The sequence below is a fragment of the Podarcis liolepis genome, assembly GCF_965112155.1.
Source record: "Podarcis liolepis genome assembly, chromosome: 7".
NCBI classification, from domain to species: Eukaryota; Metazoa; Chordata; class Lepidosauria; order Squamata; family Lacertidae; genus Podarcis; species Podarcis liolepis.
The window spans coordinates 52308391-52324288 of record NC_139561.1 but is presented as its reverse complement, the minus strand read 5'-3'; the positions used below and the strand labels follow the sequence as shown (position 1 = coordinate 52324288).

Sequence of the window (15898 nt, the reverse complement as noted above, 5' to 3'; positions counted from 1 at the left end):
GGAGTGTCTCTTCTAACAGTATTAATACAGCATTGTTGCGTGGTACTAGTTGTCACTTCTCTTTCAGTGTTACCTTCTAAGACAACAGGCACCCCTCTGGGTTTATGGTAGCATAAACAAGAGCAACATCTGGCCCTGCAACACTGGAGTGCAACAGGCACAACTGAGGTCCTACAACTTTCCAAAGTGGAAAGCACTAAATCTTATAAGGATATAGTTTGCAAAGGTTGTAGTGCAAGACTGTGCCCTTTTCCATTTCTTCTTTTTTTAAATTATTGTGTTTCACTAACAAAGTAACAAAATAAAGTTTCAGTAGTGAGGTAAACAGTGTTCTACCAGCAAAAAATTGCTATCAATTAAATATTATTATTTGTGAGCAAAAAGTTACAAAAAAACCCAGAAAAAAATACTTCACTATAACTGCACTCTAAAGTTCAACAGTACTCAGTAAGACTATATCTTAGAAATAGGTCATTTGTACACCAGCTTTTGATCCCAATATAATTCTCCAGAGCAAGTCTGAAATGTATTACTGTTTAATAGTTCCACTCCCACCCTCCCCACAAGTTAAAAATCAGTCTTTTACATTCCTCACTTTTTGCACTAGTATAGGTATTAAAGTTTTCAGCCCTGTAAACCTGCAGCAACTTTCAAGTTGTTTGGAAAAACACTCCTTATTGTATTTCTCTTTTTTTTAAAAAAGAAAGAATCAGAATCAGATTTGTGTGCTGCGTAAACTGGCTGATAGTAATAGCATGGCAATTCCGGAAAACCCAGCCTTCACCCACCCACCACCCAACCTCACTCACTGTTTTTCAAGTGAGTGGCTACTGCAGCATGTGGCTTTGTGCTGGTCCACATATGACACACCATTTTAGATCATTTGACGTACACAAGATTTACAAAAAAATCTGTGTCACTCTCAGTTCTCTACTGTACTGAAATCTTTAGCTCAGTTTAGTCCATTTTAAACATACTGGTATGTTTTTAAAAAGATTCTTAGGAGTGAAAACACACGGAAAAGTGACATATGTACAATTCTATCCTTTCAGGCACAGGCCTTAAATTGTCAGGAAGGCCTTGAAGTAAAAGGTGCAACTGCCCATCTTTCTCCACAGTAGAGTTAACAGTCTCTTTTGGCATACTAGTGAGATCGGTTTTCATACAGGATTTCCTGTGTTATCAATGTCATCTAATGTCAACACAGCAAAGTTATTTGTAACAATTCTCCTTGATGAAAATGTCCCTTACTGATTCCCCCACCGTCCCAATTTCAATAGGTTTCATTTTTTTTTAATCCACTCCTCCTGGTTTGAAGCAAAGGAACTGCTTCAATAGCATGGTTTAGTATCTTTAGATAAACTGAACTTAAGATACCTCCTCAACCATGTTTCTCAATGTACAATGACTTGCCCCAAAGCAAATGCTGAGGCTTAAGCATTTAAGCAGTTAAAAAAACAGGACAGATACCATACCAAAGCCGAGCATACAGTTTAAGTTTCTGCCGCAAGATGTTTGTTTCTCCTTTGTATAAAGATATATTGTTATGGTGGAGTGCCTCTCAAATTATTCCCATCTCCTCTGTTTTCTGAAGTTCTCTCAAGGAGAAGGAACACGGATGCGGAACAATCCTTGCTGGAGCTGGAGCCGGAAAAGCTTGCAGTTTGCTATGCGCAAAGCTGCACATCCAGTACGGCGAAGATCCGATGGAAAGAGTGGCTTCGTATGGTGCCAAGTTCCGGTGCTTCTTTTAAATTCTCGAACATAATCGTAATTGGTACCTATTAGGAAATATATTTTTAGCTTTAGGATTTAAACAGCATATGGGGAAAGATTTACTCAATAGCATCAGTGGAATTCGAAATAGAAACCTGTTGCAGATCTGAGTTTCCCTCGCTTAAAAAAAATGCAAAGCAATATCAAGTTCAAAAACGAATGCATTTTGCATCTCACACTGTTATTATATGGGAAGGCTCTATTGCAAATATGCAGATTGAGGATATATTTATTTCCTTTACCCAACCCCCTCCCCTACTTGCTGTGCCCTAAACACACCAAGAAAGAGATAGTTGTAAAATGATATTTGAGAATACAGAATGTGGTATTTCAATGATGGACCATTTAAGAACAGGAGCTAGCAACATATAAACTATTCAAATCCTAAGAACACCCCCCCCCAATTCAAGTTTGTATAGCACAGGTCTGAAAAGGTTTTATAGAAAAATGTTAAAAGGCTAAGATGCAACAAATGCAGCATTAATGGACACCTTTGGCTCTTGAGATGACATTTGGGCTTGTCTTTTAGGAAGAAGCCAGACATGTGGTTTAGCAGTGATACTGCAGAAGGCTTCAAAATTTCCTTTTATGTCCTAGTTTTCAGTGACTGTTTTTAAAGATGTGAGGAAAACACTGGATGGATGAGTAAAGGCTGAACATGACCAACAGATGGTTTTTGGAGCCTATGTTGACTCACTTGCCAAGCTGATGAGAGAATGCCGATATCCTAATCCTTTGGCAAGATTAACTGCTCTGAATATACAAAAAAAGGCCTTGGCCAAAACAGATAAATGAACAAGGCAGATAAATGCAATTCAAGTAGTACATGGTGCTTTCAAATCCCAGAATATGTGTTATTGTGCAATGAGTTTTCATTGACCAGAGTCAACTTTATCACATGAGTCTTTTGTGAACTGCAAGTGACAAATTACATAACAAATTACTTAAGATGTCACAGAATGGTCATTTTTACTGAAGTGAACTAACATGGCTACTTTTTTCAAAGAGACAGGGATCGGTGGCAAAAGTGAATTACCCTCAGTTTGGCTGAACAAGTCAGGCTTATTAGAACAAAATGCATGATAGAATAGAAAGAAAGAAAGCTAGGTTATACTTATTTTAAATAAGTGAAAACAAGATAATTTGCTTTCCCAGCTATAATTTCACATCAACAATGTTCATTAAAGTGAAACACTTAGCATGGTTGCTCTCCAAAAGGCACTCAGATAGAAATGTGATGAATGAAGTCTCCTCCCCTAATCTGCCTTATATATTTTAAGTGTGGGATTTAATTTTAAGCAAGTGGAACAAGTTACAAAAGAACTAAAGAATTAAACATGGAATCACCAAAGAGTTTCATACTATCAGTACTCCAAAAATGTAAGTAGCCAAACTCTTGAGGAGCACATTAGCTCCCTCTGCCTTACAGTATGTCCTCTGAGAAACAAATACATACAATAAAGGGGAAAAACCACACAAGATATATTGTTTAGACTCTAACCTGTATCAAGATCCCCAATCACATAGATACTAGCCCCAATGGGCACAGCTCCATACACAAACGAAGAACTGGCTGGGATGCATAAGTTCTGATCATTCAAGTAGATCCACCTGCAAGAAAAGGCAACCTTTAAAGTATAATTTGTAGAGGGCCTTTTGCAACCAAGAGACACACAGATGCCAAAGATATTCGCCTTACAAATTTACTCACCCCGGGCAAGAAAATGAATGAAAGTCCACGGATATCTTAAGAATAGGATTTCTAACCTGATGTTGTGTTACACCTCGAGGCCTAGCTCCCTACTCATCTAGGTTGGGTCTTGAATGCATACCAGAATCCTTTTCTGGATAAAGCAGGTGGATGTCAAAATGTCCATACAAGCTGTCTTTTGTACAATTAGTACCTGAAATGTACACTGTTTCCTGTGTCCTGCCCTTGTCAGTGCTCCATTTTTTTAGTGCAAATATTAACATCTTATCTAACAGACGTCAACCTTTACATGATGCGAGGCTTCATTACTCAGTGGATTCTGAAGGTCGTAGGCGCAATCTCATCTTCAAATGAAAGGATTTCAGGTGGTATGACAACTCCATCTGAGAGCTGCCACCTGTCAGAGCAGACAATGCTGTGCTAGTATGACCAGCAACTCAAAATCTAAATATATGGTTCAAATATTTGTATTCATTAATTTCTTGCAATGTCTCTAATCCTCACTGTTGAGCCACTCTTCCTCCTCTGCTGTATTCACATCTAGCAAGTTTGCTGGCATGTGTTTAAGAGCACAGAGTTACTTGAGTAACTTTAAAGATGTGCACAAACAAAAGAGCAGCTTGCAGTCCCAGTATAGGAAGAAAGCAGGGACACAAAAATGGTTGTCTGGCACACAGTTATAACAAGACAAAAGAGAGAGCAAGGTCGAAAAAACAGTCCATCCTTGTAAAATAGCACCATCTTCTGGTTAACAGATGTAAACAAGTGAAACCACATGTATAGAAAGATTTATTGAATGCAGACATGCTCCCACAACAGGAAGATTAACATTACACAATTAGTATGGCACCACTGTTAAGTATTCAGTCTTGCTTATTATTTCAGGCATAACCCACAGAAGCAAGAACTTTCAACCAGTTCTCATGAAAACTATGCAGACGCAGCTTACAGGTCAAGTTAAGATTTAAATGAAAAACCAAACAAGGCTGGCATACACTAATACTTCATAAAAATAAATCTATTATTCTATCTGGAAAAAAATGCCAGGGGTTAGATTTACTCATGCAACAGGGCATATATTTTATTTTTTTCCCAAAAGGGAAGAGACCATAACTCAGCATTGGAGCCCATGTACTGCATGCAGACAGTCCCTGGCTGGAATTTCAAGCTAAATAATATCAGGTTACACTCAGCGTTGGAAAATATCTCAGTCTGGCAGCATCTCTACAAATTCTCAATCAGAGCAGACTGCGCTGGGCTAGACTCAGAAAAAGACAGCCTCTACAGGGCACCTCTGTACGTGCAGTTGCATTACAACTATTCAATTAAACTGTAAGTGATAAAAAGGTCAACAGCTATTTTAGAGGCTGTAAGATCATGTTAGTGAGCTATCTTAGCAGTTGTTACCTTTTAAATTCATCGTGATAGAATTCTGATTTACACGTCACCATCTCACTGGATTGATTGTCATCACGACTTCTCACTCCACCGAAGACATAGAGTTCTGAAGCAACTCCACAGGCCACAGCCCCAAACCTTAAAGAAAAAAGATGTAAGAGGAATCTTGGGTGTCCAGATTAATTCAGAATTCCTGCTCTCTTGACATTAAGCAGAATTTGACAGAGCTACTAACATTTGGAGTGATTTAAAACAAACAAACTATGGCTTAATGTAGTGAGATATATGCTATAAAAAAGAGAGACCCCGTCACTCGTAAAATAAAAGCAACATGAAGTCAAGGAAAATACAGTGGTACCTCAGGTTACAAACACCTCAGGTTACAAACTTCGCTAACCCGGAAGTAGTACCTCGGGTTACAAACTTTGCCCCAGGTTTGAGAACGGAAATCGCACGGCGGTGGCAGCAGCGCGAGTCACCATTACTGAAAACGCACCTCACTTTAAGAACTGTTTTGGGTTAAGAACAGACCTCCGGAACGAATTAAGTTTGTAACCCAAGGTACCACTGTAATACATGCTGTATAGGTGAAGGCATGAAAACCAAAGAGGACAGTATGATCTCAGTATCACGCACATGTAAAAACCACAACATCAGCTACCTGAGCTGACAAGCCTTTCACACTTGCTCGTCACCATTATTTTAATCTTGTAAGTTTATTGATTGTTTAGAAAAGTATAACTATTTGTTTCTAAGCTGCCTTGCCATCCCCATTGTTCATCTGTCTATGAATCTCATATCCACTGAAACCTACCGTAACTCCTGAGACCTAACAAGTTCCTCCCTTGGTAGCAGCAACTTAAACACTAAGAATTATTTACAAAAATGCAATTCAGCTTTCCAAAAAGGGAACGATCAACTGCACAAACTAAAGACAACATCCCACAGACAAAATCTGCAACCATAACTGCCTAACAATAGACAGTGTTTTGAGTTGCAGCTTACACTCTGAAATCCATTAGTTCTTATGATGTATTTTATTACATATTTCTTATTATAATAATTTATATAATTGTTTTGATTTTCACATTGTATAGCTATCATGTTATGTACTTTCATTTGCATTCCATGTTGTAAACTACCCTGTAGTCTTTTGATGAAGGACAGCATATAAATTTAAATTAATAACCACAACAATAACAACATCAACAACAATACTTTGGTCAGTTATGTAGACCATGTAAAGAGGAGGAGCCTTCAGCAATTGGGGAGATGTAGCATCTCAGGAAATGATCCTTGCTGCAAGAAATAAGGGTGGTTTATAAACACATATACATTCCTCTACTTTCACCTGTGGAGCACTGGATGGTATGCAGGATTAAGGCAATGATACGGGTTACTAGTAATTTACTAACCTCCTCTCTTTTAGCGGACAGATAGCTGTCCACTGCTGGATCCTTGGGTCGTAACATTCAACGGACTCAAAAAGCTTGCCATACGAACCCCCGCCCATTGCATAGATCTTCTTTTTCATAGCCGCATAGCAACCAATCTTAAAAAAGCAAAATCCAAAACTATCATGCACCGTTTGTCATCTGGTTAATGTATATGTCAGACAGTAATAATAGTAAGAAAACAAATAAAGTGAAGCACGAGCCCTTTAAAATCAAAATACTTCGGGAGGGGGGGGGAAGGAGTTCTCTCACACATTAACCAACAGATAATAAGTTTACTGTTCCTAATGCAATTTAAACAGAAAATACAACGGTTGATGAGGTAAGTGTTTTGAGCCATTATCTGGCTCAAGATTGCCCTCTGGAATTCAACCTTGCTCTGTATCAGCTTGAGATTTAGCCACCTTTCTGAACTTAGGAACACGGGAAAGAAGTGTAGAAATGTCAAGCAACATTAAACCAAATGCAGCAGTTTAGAAACAGTTTGAAAAATAGCATCCTGTTTTTGCTTAGTTCCTACCTTCCTAATCATTGTCAAGTCCGGTTGCTTCGTCCAAGTCCTATTATAAATGTCATAGGACTCCATAGAGATGAGTTCCCGTTCTCCATCCTCGCCTCCCAGAACATATAGCACTCCATCAATCTCTACCAAGCCAAAGTTGTGCCGTGCCTATTGGAAATAAGTAGAGTAGCATTTATTAAATTCACTTACAAAAGAAACTGAAGAATTTAACAGAAATAACTATCCTAGTTTTTGTTAACCAACATAAATGGATATCCAAAGATCTGATCAGAACAAAACTGCAGAAATTGGGGTGGGTGGGGGCGACGGCTAACAAAAAGGCAGACTTGCCTCATTCATTGGTGGTAAAGAACTCCATGAATTGGTATCTGGATCATACTTTTCTCCAGAGTTTAAAGTGACTTTATCTTCATCTTGACCTCCAAGTACAAACAGGAACCCTTCTGAAAAACAGACCACAAAATGATTTGGAAATGCAAGTTGCACTGGTGGCACATCTAGCTGGTATTCATGAGAACTAGGAGCCTAGCTGGATCAGACCAGAGGTCTATCACCCACAGATGCCCACAAACAGGACATGGAAGGCCATAGCCCTCTTCTGTGGTTGCTTTCCACCAATGAGTATTCATACTGCCTTGGAACGTGGAGGTTCCAGGAAGCCATAATCACAAATGACCATCATGATCTTTTATCAGGTATTCAGAATTAGGGCAGTTACAGGTCCAAATCAGTGTTGATATTTCTTTCTTTTTGCTGCTTAGTCTTTATACCTTATATGTATTGCAACAGGTGAAAGATGGCTTGATGTTTTATTTATTCTAGAACACTAGTTTGTGGCAATTATATTCCAATGAACATATAAAAATAAAAATGTTATACTGGGAACAGTTTTATTCTTTCATTTAGGAGATAACACAGAGCAAGATTCCAGTTGTTTTAAAGCAGAACATTCTTGTAATAACATGTTTAACAAGTTTCTACTAGATACCGAACAGCATTTCAAAGCTTATAAGAATACTTCAAAGCCATGGGTTTTGATACCAGTTTTAAACTGATTAAATTCTTTCTTACAAAATCTATCGATGCTTGAATATGTGATGCAACGCAGAAAGTCTGAAATGAGTGTAGTTTTCCTATTGCCAAGTTTGTCGAATTTTATTTTATTTGTATACAGTATATACTATATGAGGAAGTTCCAAAGAAGTTGATACACATATGTTGTGGTTGTTGTTTTGCCAATGTTATCTTTTGGTGGTGACACTTTGTCTCTCATGGAAAGTTCCCTGAGCTTTGGGGGCAGGGGGGACAAACGATAGATGCAGGATCTACCAAATATGTCGCCAATCTTGACTCTAACTGAGTCTCCACCCTTTGGTTGTCCTCCAAAATACTTGAGAACCTTCTTGAGTATTTCACAGGTTAATATTCTCCAAGGTTGTGATCAAAAAAGCAAAACAAACAAACAAACAAACAAACAAACAATATTGGCTTTGAAAACAGTTAGCACATCGGTAGGCAAACTAAGGCCCGGGGGCCAGATCTGGCCCAGTCGCCTTCTAAATCCAGCCCGCGGACAGTCCAGGAATCAGTGTGTTTTTACATGAGTAGAATGTGTCCTTTTATTTAAAATGCATCCCTGGGTTATTTTTGGAGCCTGCCTGGTGTTTTTACATGAGTAGAATGTGTACTTTTATTTAAAATGCATCTCTGGGTAATTTGTGAAGAATAGGAATTTGTTCATCCCCCCCCCCCAAATATAGTCTGGCCCCCCACAAGATCGGAGGGACAGTGGATCGGCCCCCTGCTGAAAAAGTTTGCTGACCCCTGAGTTAACAGATTTAGCCTTGTATTCTCCTACTAAAGAAACAAATAACTTTCCTACCTGCTGAAAGCACACCATGATTTATCCTAGGTGTACTTAAAGGAGCCAGTTCTATCCATAGCTGCCTGTTAGGATCATAAAGAGGGCACATACACCTCATTACTGCTGATGGTTTCCGGGATCTGAACAGGAGAAAAAGGATAAATTAACTCAGCTACCTTGCCCATACAGCAAATCTTGATTAGAACCCAACAATGCAGAGGAGATTGGGTTTCTACTTCAGTGTAGAAGCATCCATTCTGTTTGTATACTTTATACTGACTTTTGTTTGAGACTTAAATCCTTTTTTGTGTGTGTGGCAGGAGGATGGCACAATAGGTCAGGCAAGTCAGGAGAAAGGCTCTAGAGCTCAGTGGTAAAGCACATAGGTTGCACGCAGATGTTGCAAGTTCAATCCTTGGCACTTCCAGGCCCGGCTGGGAATGTCCGCAGTCAGAAACCCTGGAGGACCACTGTCAGACAATACTGAGCTAGATGTTATGGCCTGGCATTTCTATTCTGCCAAGCACGTGTGTTTAGACCAGGCTTGTAGAGAGACACTTGCCTAGTCACTTGTGTTGAGTGACAAATGCCTCTAAGCAACAAGTCACAGAAGCTGCACATTTCCCTTCTCTCTTTTAGGCTACTGTACATGCAAGTACAGTGAGCAGGCAGTTTTTGTAGACATGGTTGCAAGGTTATCTGGTACTCCAGCATGGTGAGATATGAGTTATGCAGTATTCCTATAGAAATAAAACGTGATTTGTTCCCTCTTAGTGTTTTGAGGAGGTGGTTTTCCACAGGGCTTCACACATTGGTGACTTAGACAATAATTTGTAAAAATAAATGAACTCTGAATAAGTCAGTCACCTTCCATGTTTTTCAGCTTACATACCTCTGTCTTTGGCCAGTTTACAAGTTCTTCATGTTGAATGGATGTTATAAACAAGTAAATGGTAGTATTTGTAGTATGCATGTCAAAGTCACATAACCCTTTGCTTCAGAAGAAAAATGCCCGTTTCCTTGCACTGGTAACACTGCTAACAGGCAGGATTCAAGGAACAGTGGGCAGAGGGATAATAGCTGTTAGCCCTGTTGCACAAACATTTGCACATTAACTTGCATAAAAGTGGACACGGCACTGTAGCAGGTAGGCTTTAGAGTAGTTTTCATGCTTCCACTTGTGCAAGAGGTGGCACAACAGAAGAAAATATCTGGAATTGGTTTATTTATTTTCCTTGTGCAGCACCTTGGTCCAAACGCAAAACTGCCCTTTTGGTGAACAGAAGAAACCTCCCACAAATGGAAGTGCATCTTTGGATACAACCCATAGTTATAAGGCATACAAGAAAAAATAAAGCACAATGTAATTTTGCAGCTTAATCTCAAATATAACCAACAATAGGACACTTACTCGAGTATCATCCCTCTCCAACCCCCATCCACTTCTGAGATCTGAAATAGCATGCCTGAGCCACTTACACTCTTTCTTCACCACCAACAGTGACAATGCACTCTGAGTATCCTCTGGGTTTAAAAGATGCTAGCATTGCCTCCCCCTGCTGTGGCGGAGTGAGTGGAATGTTGCTACATTCTTTGACAATCTCCCGTACCAGTGGGTCATTCATCATTTGCTCACGCAAGTAGGTAGCATCTAGCCCAGATACCCACACAGCTGACATTACATCCTTCATGTGAACCTGAAGAGGCAGAAAGATATTTCAGGCAAAAAAACAAGCTGAATCATAAAACAGTCACAGGAGCATATGGCTTTATGGAAAGCTTATTTCTCAGAATTCCTGCTTATACAATACCAGGATATACTGACTTGGAAGAGGAAGCACTGACATGAAAAATGCTACAGCATATGCATTATTTCGGTAATATGGAGGGCTGTCTCTATTTTGCAATTCTGCAGAAGCACATAATATGGCACTAGGTGCACAAATCAGCTTCCTTTAATCTAATTTTTCATTTTAAAACAAGTTCATAGTGCTTATGGCTGAGAAAATAGGATAGAAAGTGAGTGAAGAATACCTTCCTACATCTCAGAATCTCAGGCAGCTGAATAGTTGGGGCAGGACAGGAGTCCACTATGCAGCAACTTGCTCTTCTCTAAGATGACTAAGCATTGCTAGAATTATACAAATTAGTAAAATAAAGAATGAATTAAGGAAATTAATGTAAACAAAACATGTAAAGTTCTTTGGCCAGATTAATCTATATATGCTGCAGAATTCAGCTTTTCTTAGTGCAGAATGTCTGGGTACAGACAGAATGACGGTGGTAACATCAGTAGTCTACAATATGGACCCAAATCCTACAATACATTGCAGTTTGAAGCACTCAAGTACAATGAAGTGTGGATTATTTTTTCTGAAGCAGCATTACGTAACTTCAAATTCTGTACCTTTCTTAACTCAGGGTCATGGGAGATCCATCTAATAACTGCTTCAAAAACATGTCTTTCATTCCCAACATTCAGCTTCTCCAAGGACAGCACTTCTTTTGCTTTCTGAGGACTCAGTTCCAGGAACTCCTCCGTACTGCTAACATCCCGGAAGTGTGTTTCCAGATATTCGGAGGCAAGATAATGAACATGACGCAGACAATAGTGTAGTGCAAAGTCCCGGATTCCAATACAGTTCTCTGCAGCAATGCAACCTTCCAGAAACTCACAGCACAGAGTTTTCAGGTCTGTAAGCAGCAATAAATCAGCAGCCTGCACAACGTCCTGGATGGTGTCTTCACTTAGCTTGATCTGCAAAAGGTTTATTTTGGAGGAGAGGAAATTACAACTAGTTCAGTTTCAAGTATGAAAGTGCAGCACTAGTGTCCATTACTGCAACTAACTGCCTTCCCCCTTCGTAGCTTGGTGGAGTTTTGCCTCTACTTTAATGAGAAGGTAACAGCACAGCACTGGAGAGGGAAGTAGAAGTGTATGCCGTACTTATGCCATGGGCCTTCTTTCCTCCACCTCCAGTATACTGCCTGTGTCACTTGTCATACATTTACACATTGATCATCTCTGATATAAACTGACTCCTGGAGTCAGAGGTAGGATGACTTCAGTATGATACTGGAATTTGCTTGCTGCAATATGTGGTGAGAGCCATTTGCTTACATGACTTTAAGACGGGGATCAGAAATGTTCATGGAGATATGTCTGTCAAAAGACACTAGCCATGACACCTAAACGAAACCTGCAGGTTGATAGGTGGTATACTTTTGCATGCTAGTCACGGGGGAAGAAACATGAGAAGGCATTTGCATTCACACCCAGGATTTGGACTTCCTAAAAGCTTCTAGATAGCCACTATGAGAAACAAGATGTTACACTAGTTGGACCCGTGGTCTCATCCAGCAGTCTTCATGTGCTTTTACTGTATGTAAGATCATGTTCACAATCTCTCAACTGTTAAAACAAAGCAATGTGCCCTCTTGATAAATAACGTAAGGATCAGACCAGCTTCCACCTCATTTAGCAAACTTTGCAAGAATCTCAGCAAGCAACAGGGATGAGATGGTCCATGGAAAACTGGTCTGTAATCCACTACGAGTCTACTTCAGGAGTATGGAACCTCTGGCCTGTGGACCAAATTAGGCCTGATGATTTGGTTAACAATTTGACCTGCAAGGCTATTTTCCCCAAACAACACCCACCATATTTGACATTAGGTGTGGTGCAGGGAGAGATCCCAATGCAGGGGATGCAGAGAAACCACCAGGAGCCTTGAAGTGTCCTCCTAATTGCAAGGGAGGCTTGTTGTTGATGTGGCTGATTGGCAGTGAAAGCAAACCCCATGGAATTGGCTGTGTTATTTGGAATCAGCTGCAATTAGGAACTTTGTAGCACAGATCCTCTGCCCAAAGCAGGGCTTGTTATTAGCACTGATCTGCTCAATGGAGTTTACAGGAAGCCCCACTGGTATCAGCAAACCCCACAGCTTGGACTGAAGCTGGCGATATAAAGGAACTCTTTCTGTTAGAGCAGCTCAAGCTCAAGCTGCACTTGCATGAGAATTTTTTTTACTTTGACTAGGATCTGACCAGCCACTCAGATAATACTGCCTGCCTCAATCTACTTTCTGCCCATTCTATTCAAAGGGTTTTTTGAAGGTGTAGATTATGACTAGAACTGAAATACAGAGATATGTAGGAATAACCTTGGAAACACAAACCTGACCACTGAAGATGTAGTCCAAAATCTCTTTCATAATATCAACAGATATCCCTTCAAGTTCAATTTTATATGTTGAGCCATCATCCTTTGGAGGATTATAGTTCAGCTTTGTTCTGAAATCAGAAAACATAGCTGTTTTTACAAAACGATTAGAACAAGACATAAACAAAGGAAGGTCACATACGAAAATTTCTTAGTTTTCAGAATAGGTTTTTCAATTACATATGAACACACACTATTAAACAGAGGTACTAAGAAAAGGAGAAAAAGCAGCTGTTTAAGTCTGTAGTATCACTTAATGGTATCAGCCTGTGGATGTTTAGTGCACAGCATAAAATTCTTTCATGCCAGCTGTTAAATATAACAAGTTAACTCTGTTTTCTTAAGAGGAATTTTGATTAACAGATTATTTCTTATTTGCTATGCATACACTCCCTAAATCTGCTCAGTTCACAGCACAGGATTTGGACAGAATTATTTCAAGTGATAAAAAGATAAAGTTTTCCAAATCCAATCAGATATAAACCTAAAGTTGCAAAACAATTCACACATTTCCTGGGAAACAACGTTCATTAAATCTGCTACAGTGCAAATGACCACACACTAAACTGGATGCCTAAGGGAGACCACACTTTGCCAGCCACAATGAAAGGCTTGGAATAGGGAAAGGCATAAGTTGTACTGGAGCAGATATAAGGGACAGCCAGTACAAAAATATAACATACTTAGCAATGCCTGCATTGAATAGTCTTGATATATGCTATAATGAGAAATTATTATCCATCCATTAGGGGCATGTGAAGCCTTAGGTCTGTGAGCTGCTGGCTGCAACTGGGAGGGGGGGGCATTGTGAATCAGTTGGTCCTTAATTTGATCCAGCCAATCAATGCTCATTCCCACATGTCCTTTTTGATCTGGAGACAATGCCATTCATTCACACATTTTATTACATTCATATCTCATCTCTCTTCCATGGAACTCAAGGTGCACATGTGTTGTCTCACTATGTGGTAGGATAGGCTGAGAGGCAGTGACTGGCTCAAGGTCACACAGTGAGCTTCAAGGCTGAGTGGCGGCTACAACCCCAGTCTCCCAGGTTTCAGTCCAATACTATCTCTCAGTCATATTGCAAGTTCCATCTTATCACAATGTGTAATCTGAGACAGCTAATGGCAGGGCCTTTGAAGTTTTATGCCAACAGGCCTCAGCAGTAATGAAGTAATCATCTCTGTCTGAAGAGGACCATCTAAGCCCATTCTCAATGAGCTTTCAACCGGCAACTGCAAACAGCTCAAGAAAACAAAATGGGAAGGAAAAAGAAATACACAGCAGGAAGAGTACTTTATTCCCATTTCATTTCTTTGTATATATATAACACGAAGTGGGATTTGCGTAACACAGAGCTACAGGTGGTCTGTGAAGTGTCTTTAGGCATCTCTCTCTTTAGCTATCTCTCTGTGTGTATGCATATAGGAAGAATAAGCTATATACTTCTGAAATTACATCTCCTCATTAAGGAAAGATCAGCTACCAGGCAGGATATCAAAACACAAAGTAAAAATGTTAGTAATATCAGATATACAAATCTATTACAAATCACTCAAGTAAACACTGACTGACTCAGCAGAATGCTATTGCTTAAGGTTGAACAAAAGAATGGTATCTTTTTCAGTAAACACATTACACAGACATAAATAGGACCTGGAATGAAGATCTCATGCCTATATTCAAAGGCAGTATTAGCCACTTTTGGAAACACTTCAGGGTCTGTTTAGGTGTTGTAATTTAAAGAGAAGTCTCGGTCTGATTTGCGTCTCAGGCACACATACACCCAACTCCTTCACCACAGGGAAGAGATAATTAACAATCCTGCTCTGTATCACGTGTTATCTTACTAATGACAAAGTTCAGGGCCCAACTACACTTGATGACAGAAGATACAAGGCTTTAAATGACAACCTGCCTCAATTATATGTAAAACAATGGGCAGGTATGGAATCGAAACCACAAAGGAACACAAAGATCAAGGTGCTAAGCTTTCTCTACTTATGCCACTTTTATCTCGCCTTCCGTCTACTGTCCAAGGTCTCCCCCCCCCCCCAGCTAAGAATACAGGAAATTATCCAAGTCTGAAGAAAATCACCTTGAGGGGGCTGAAGGAGGGGCGTGAATAGCACTGTGCCAATGTTAGCCTTTTGCACTTTATATCTCACCCCCTCAGTTATTATGGGGGCAGATCCACATAAACACACACAGATCCAAAGCCACCAGGTGCCCTTTGCTGCAAGTCAATGTAAATGACTGCAGATTTCTCTACTGCTGAAGTCTATATGAGTAGCTTTTGGTATCAACTGACAGCGCCAAGACACGGTTAGGTTAACTTATTTCTATGAAGATTTGTGATCTGCCAGAAAACATCCCCATGTTAGTCCTAATGAAGTATTGCTTAATTGTATTATATAAAAGATGACAAGCCATCATTATTGTTTTTATACCTGTAATGCTTCCTTGCTGTAAATTCTGCCTTTGGCTCATGAAAATGTTTCAGGGAGTATTATTTTCCACATCAACATGATGCAGCACTTTAAGGTTAAACCCCTTCCCCATAAATAAAGATTTGTTCAACAAATTAACAAGGGTTTCTGTCTCCCCTCACCTTCTGTTCCAGGTCACACCCTAGCCTTTTGGCAGTGCACATTAAAGATATCAACTTTCACCACACCCTGCTCTGAGTGGCAATTTTCCAAAAATTTTGCTTACGTACTTGTTTTCAGGTGCTCTGTACATGATGAGCAACCTCAGAACTCAAAGGAAATAAAAATAAATCCTTGCAGCATCTCTGTATAAAAACCAGGGTACTTGTCTCTGCACTCAGCTGGTGAGGCCTTCCTGGCAGTGCCATGTGTTCAGTATGATGTCACCAGAATTATGGAATTTATCTTTTTTCTCTCCCCACTTGGCCCTTTCCAAGCTGAATTATTGTTTTAGTTTG

At 39.7% G+C, this 15898-nt stretch overlaps 1 protein-coding gene across 2 annotated transcripts in view; it reads right to left on the bottom strand.

Annotated features, from left to right (window-relative positions):
- Positions 1 to 255: 255 nt before the first annotated feature.
- The window catches only part of GAN (gigaxonin), a 29232-nt gene continuing 13589 nt past the window's right edge, over positions 256 to 15898 (bottom strand). For both annotated transcript variants that reach the window (XM_083511313.1, XM_083511314.1), the window contains exons 2-11: positions 12905 to 13019; positions 11134 to 11484; positions 10206 to 10423; positions 8745 to 8866; positions 7193 to 7305; positions 6860 to 7009; positions 6301 to 6437; positions 4895 to 5023; positions 3278 to 3387; positions 256 to 1781 (exon numbers count right to left, since the gene is read on the bottom strand). In XM_083511313.1, coding sequence (XP_083367439.1) covers positions 1600 to 1781; positions 3278 to 3387; positions 4895 to 5023; positions 6301 to 6437; positions 6860 to 7009; positions 7193 to 7305; positions 8745 to 8866; positions 10206 to 10423; positions 11134 to 11484; positions 12905 to 13019 — 1627 coding nt within the window. In that variant the 3' untranslated portion in view covers positions 256 to 1599. The remainder of the gene's footprint in view (positions 1782 to 3277; positions 3388 to 4894; positions 5024 to 6300; positions 6438 to 6859; positions 7010 to 7192; positions 7306 to 8744; positions 8867 to 10205; positions 10424 to 11133; positions 11485 to 12904; positions 13020 to 15898) is intronic.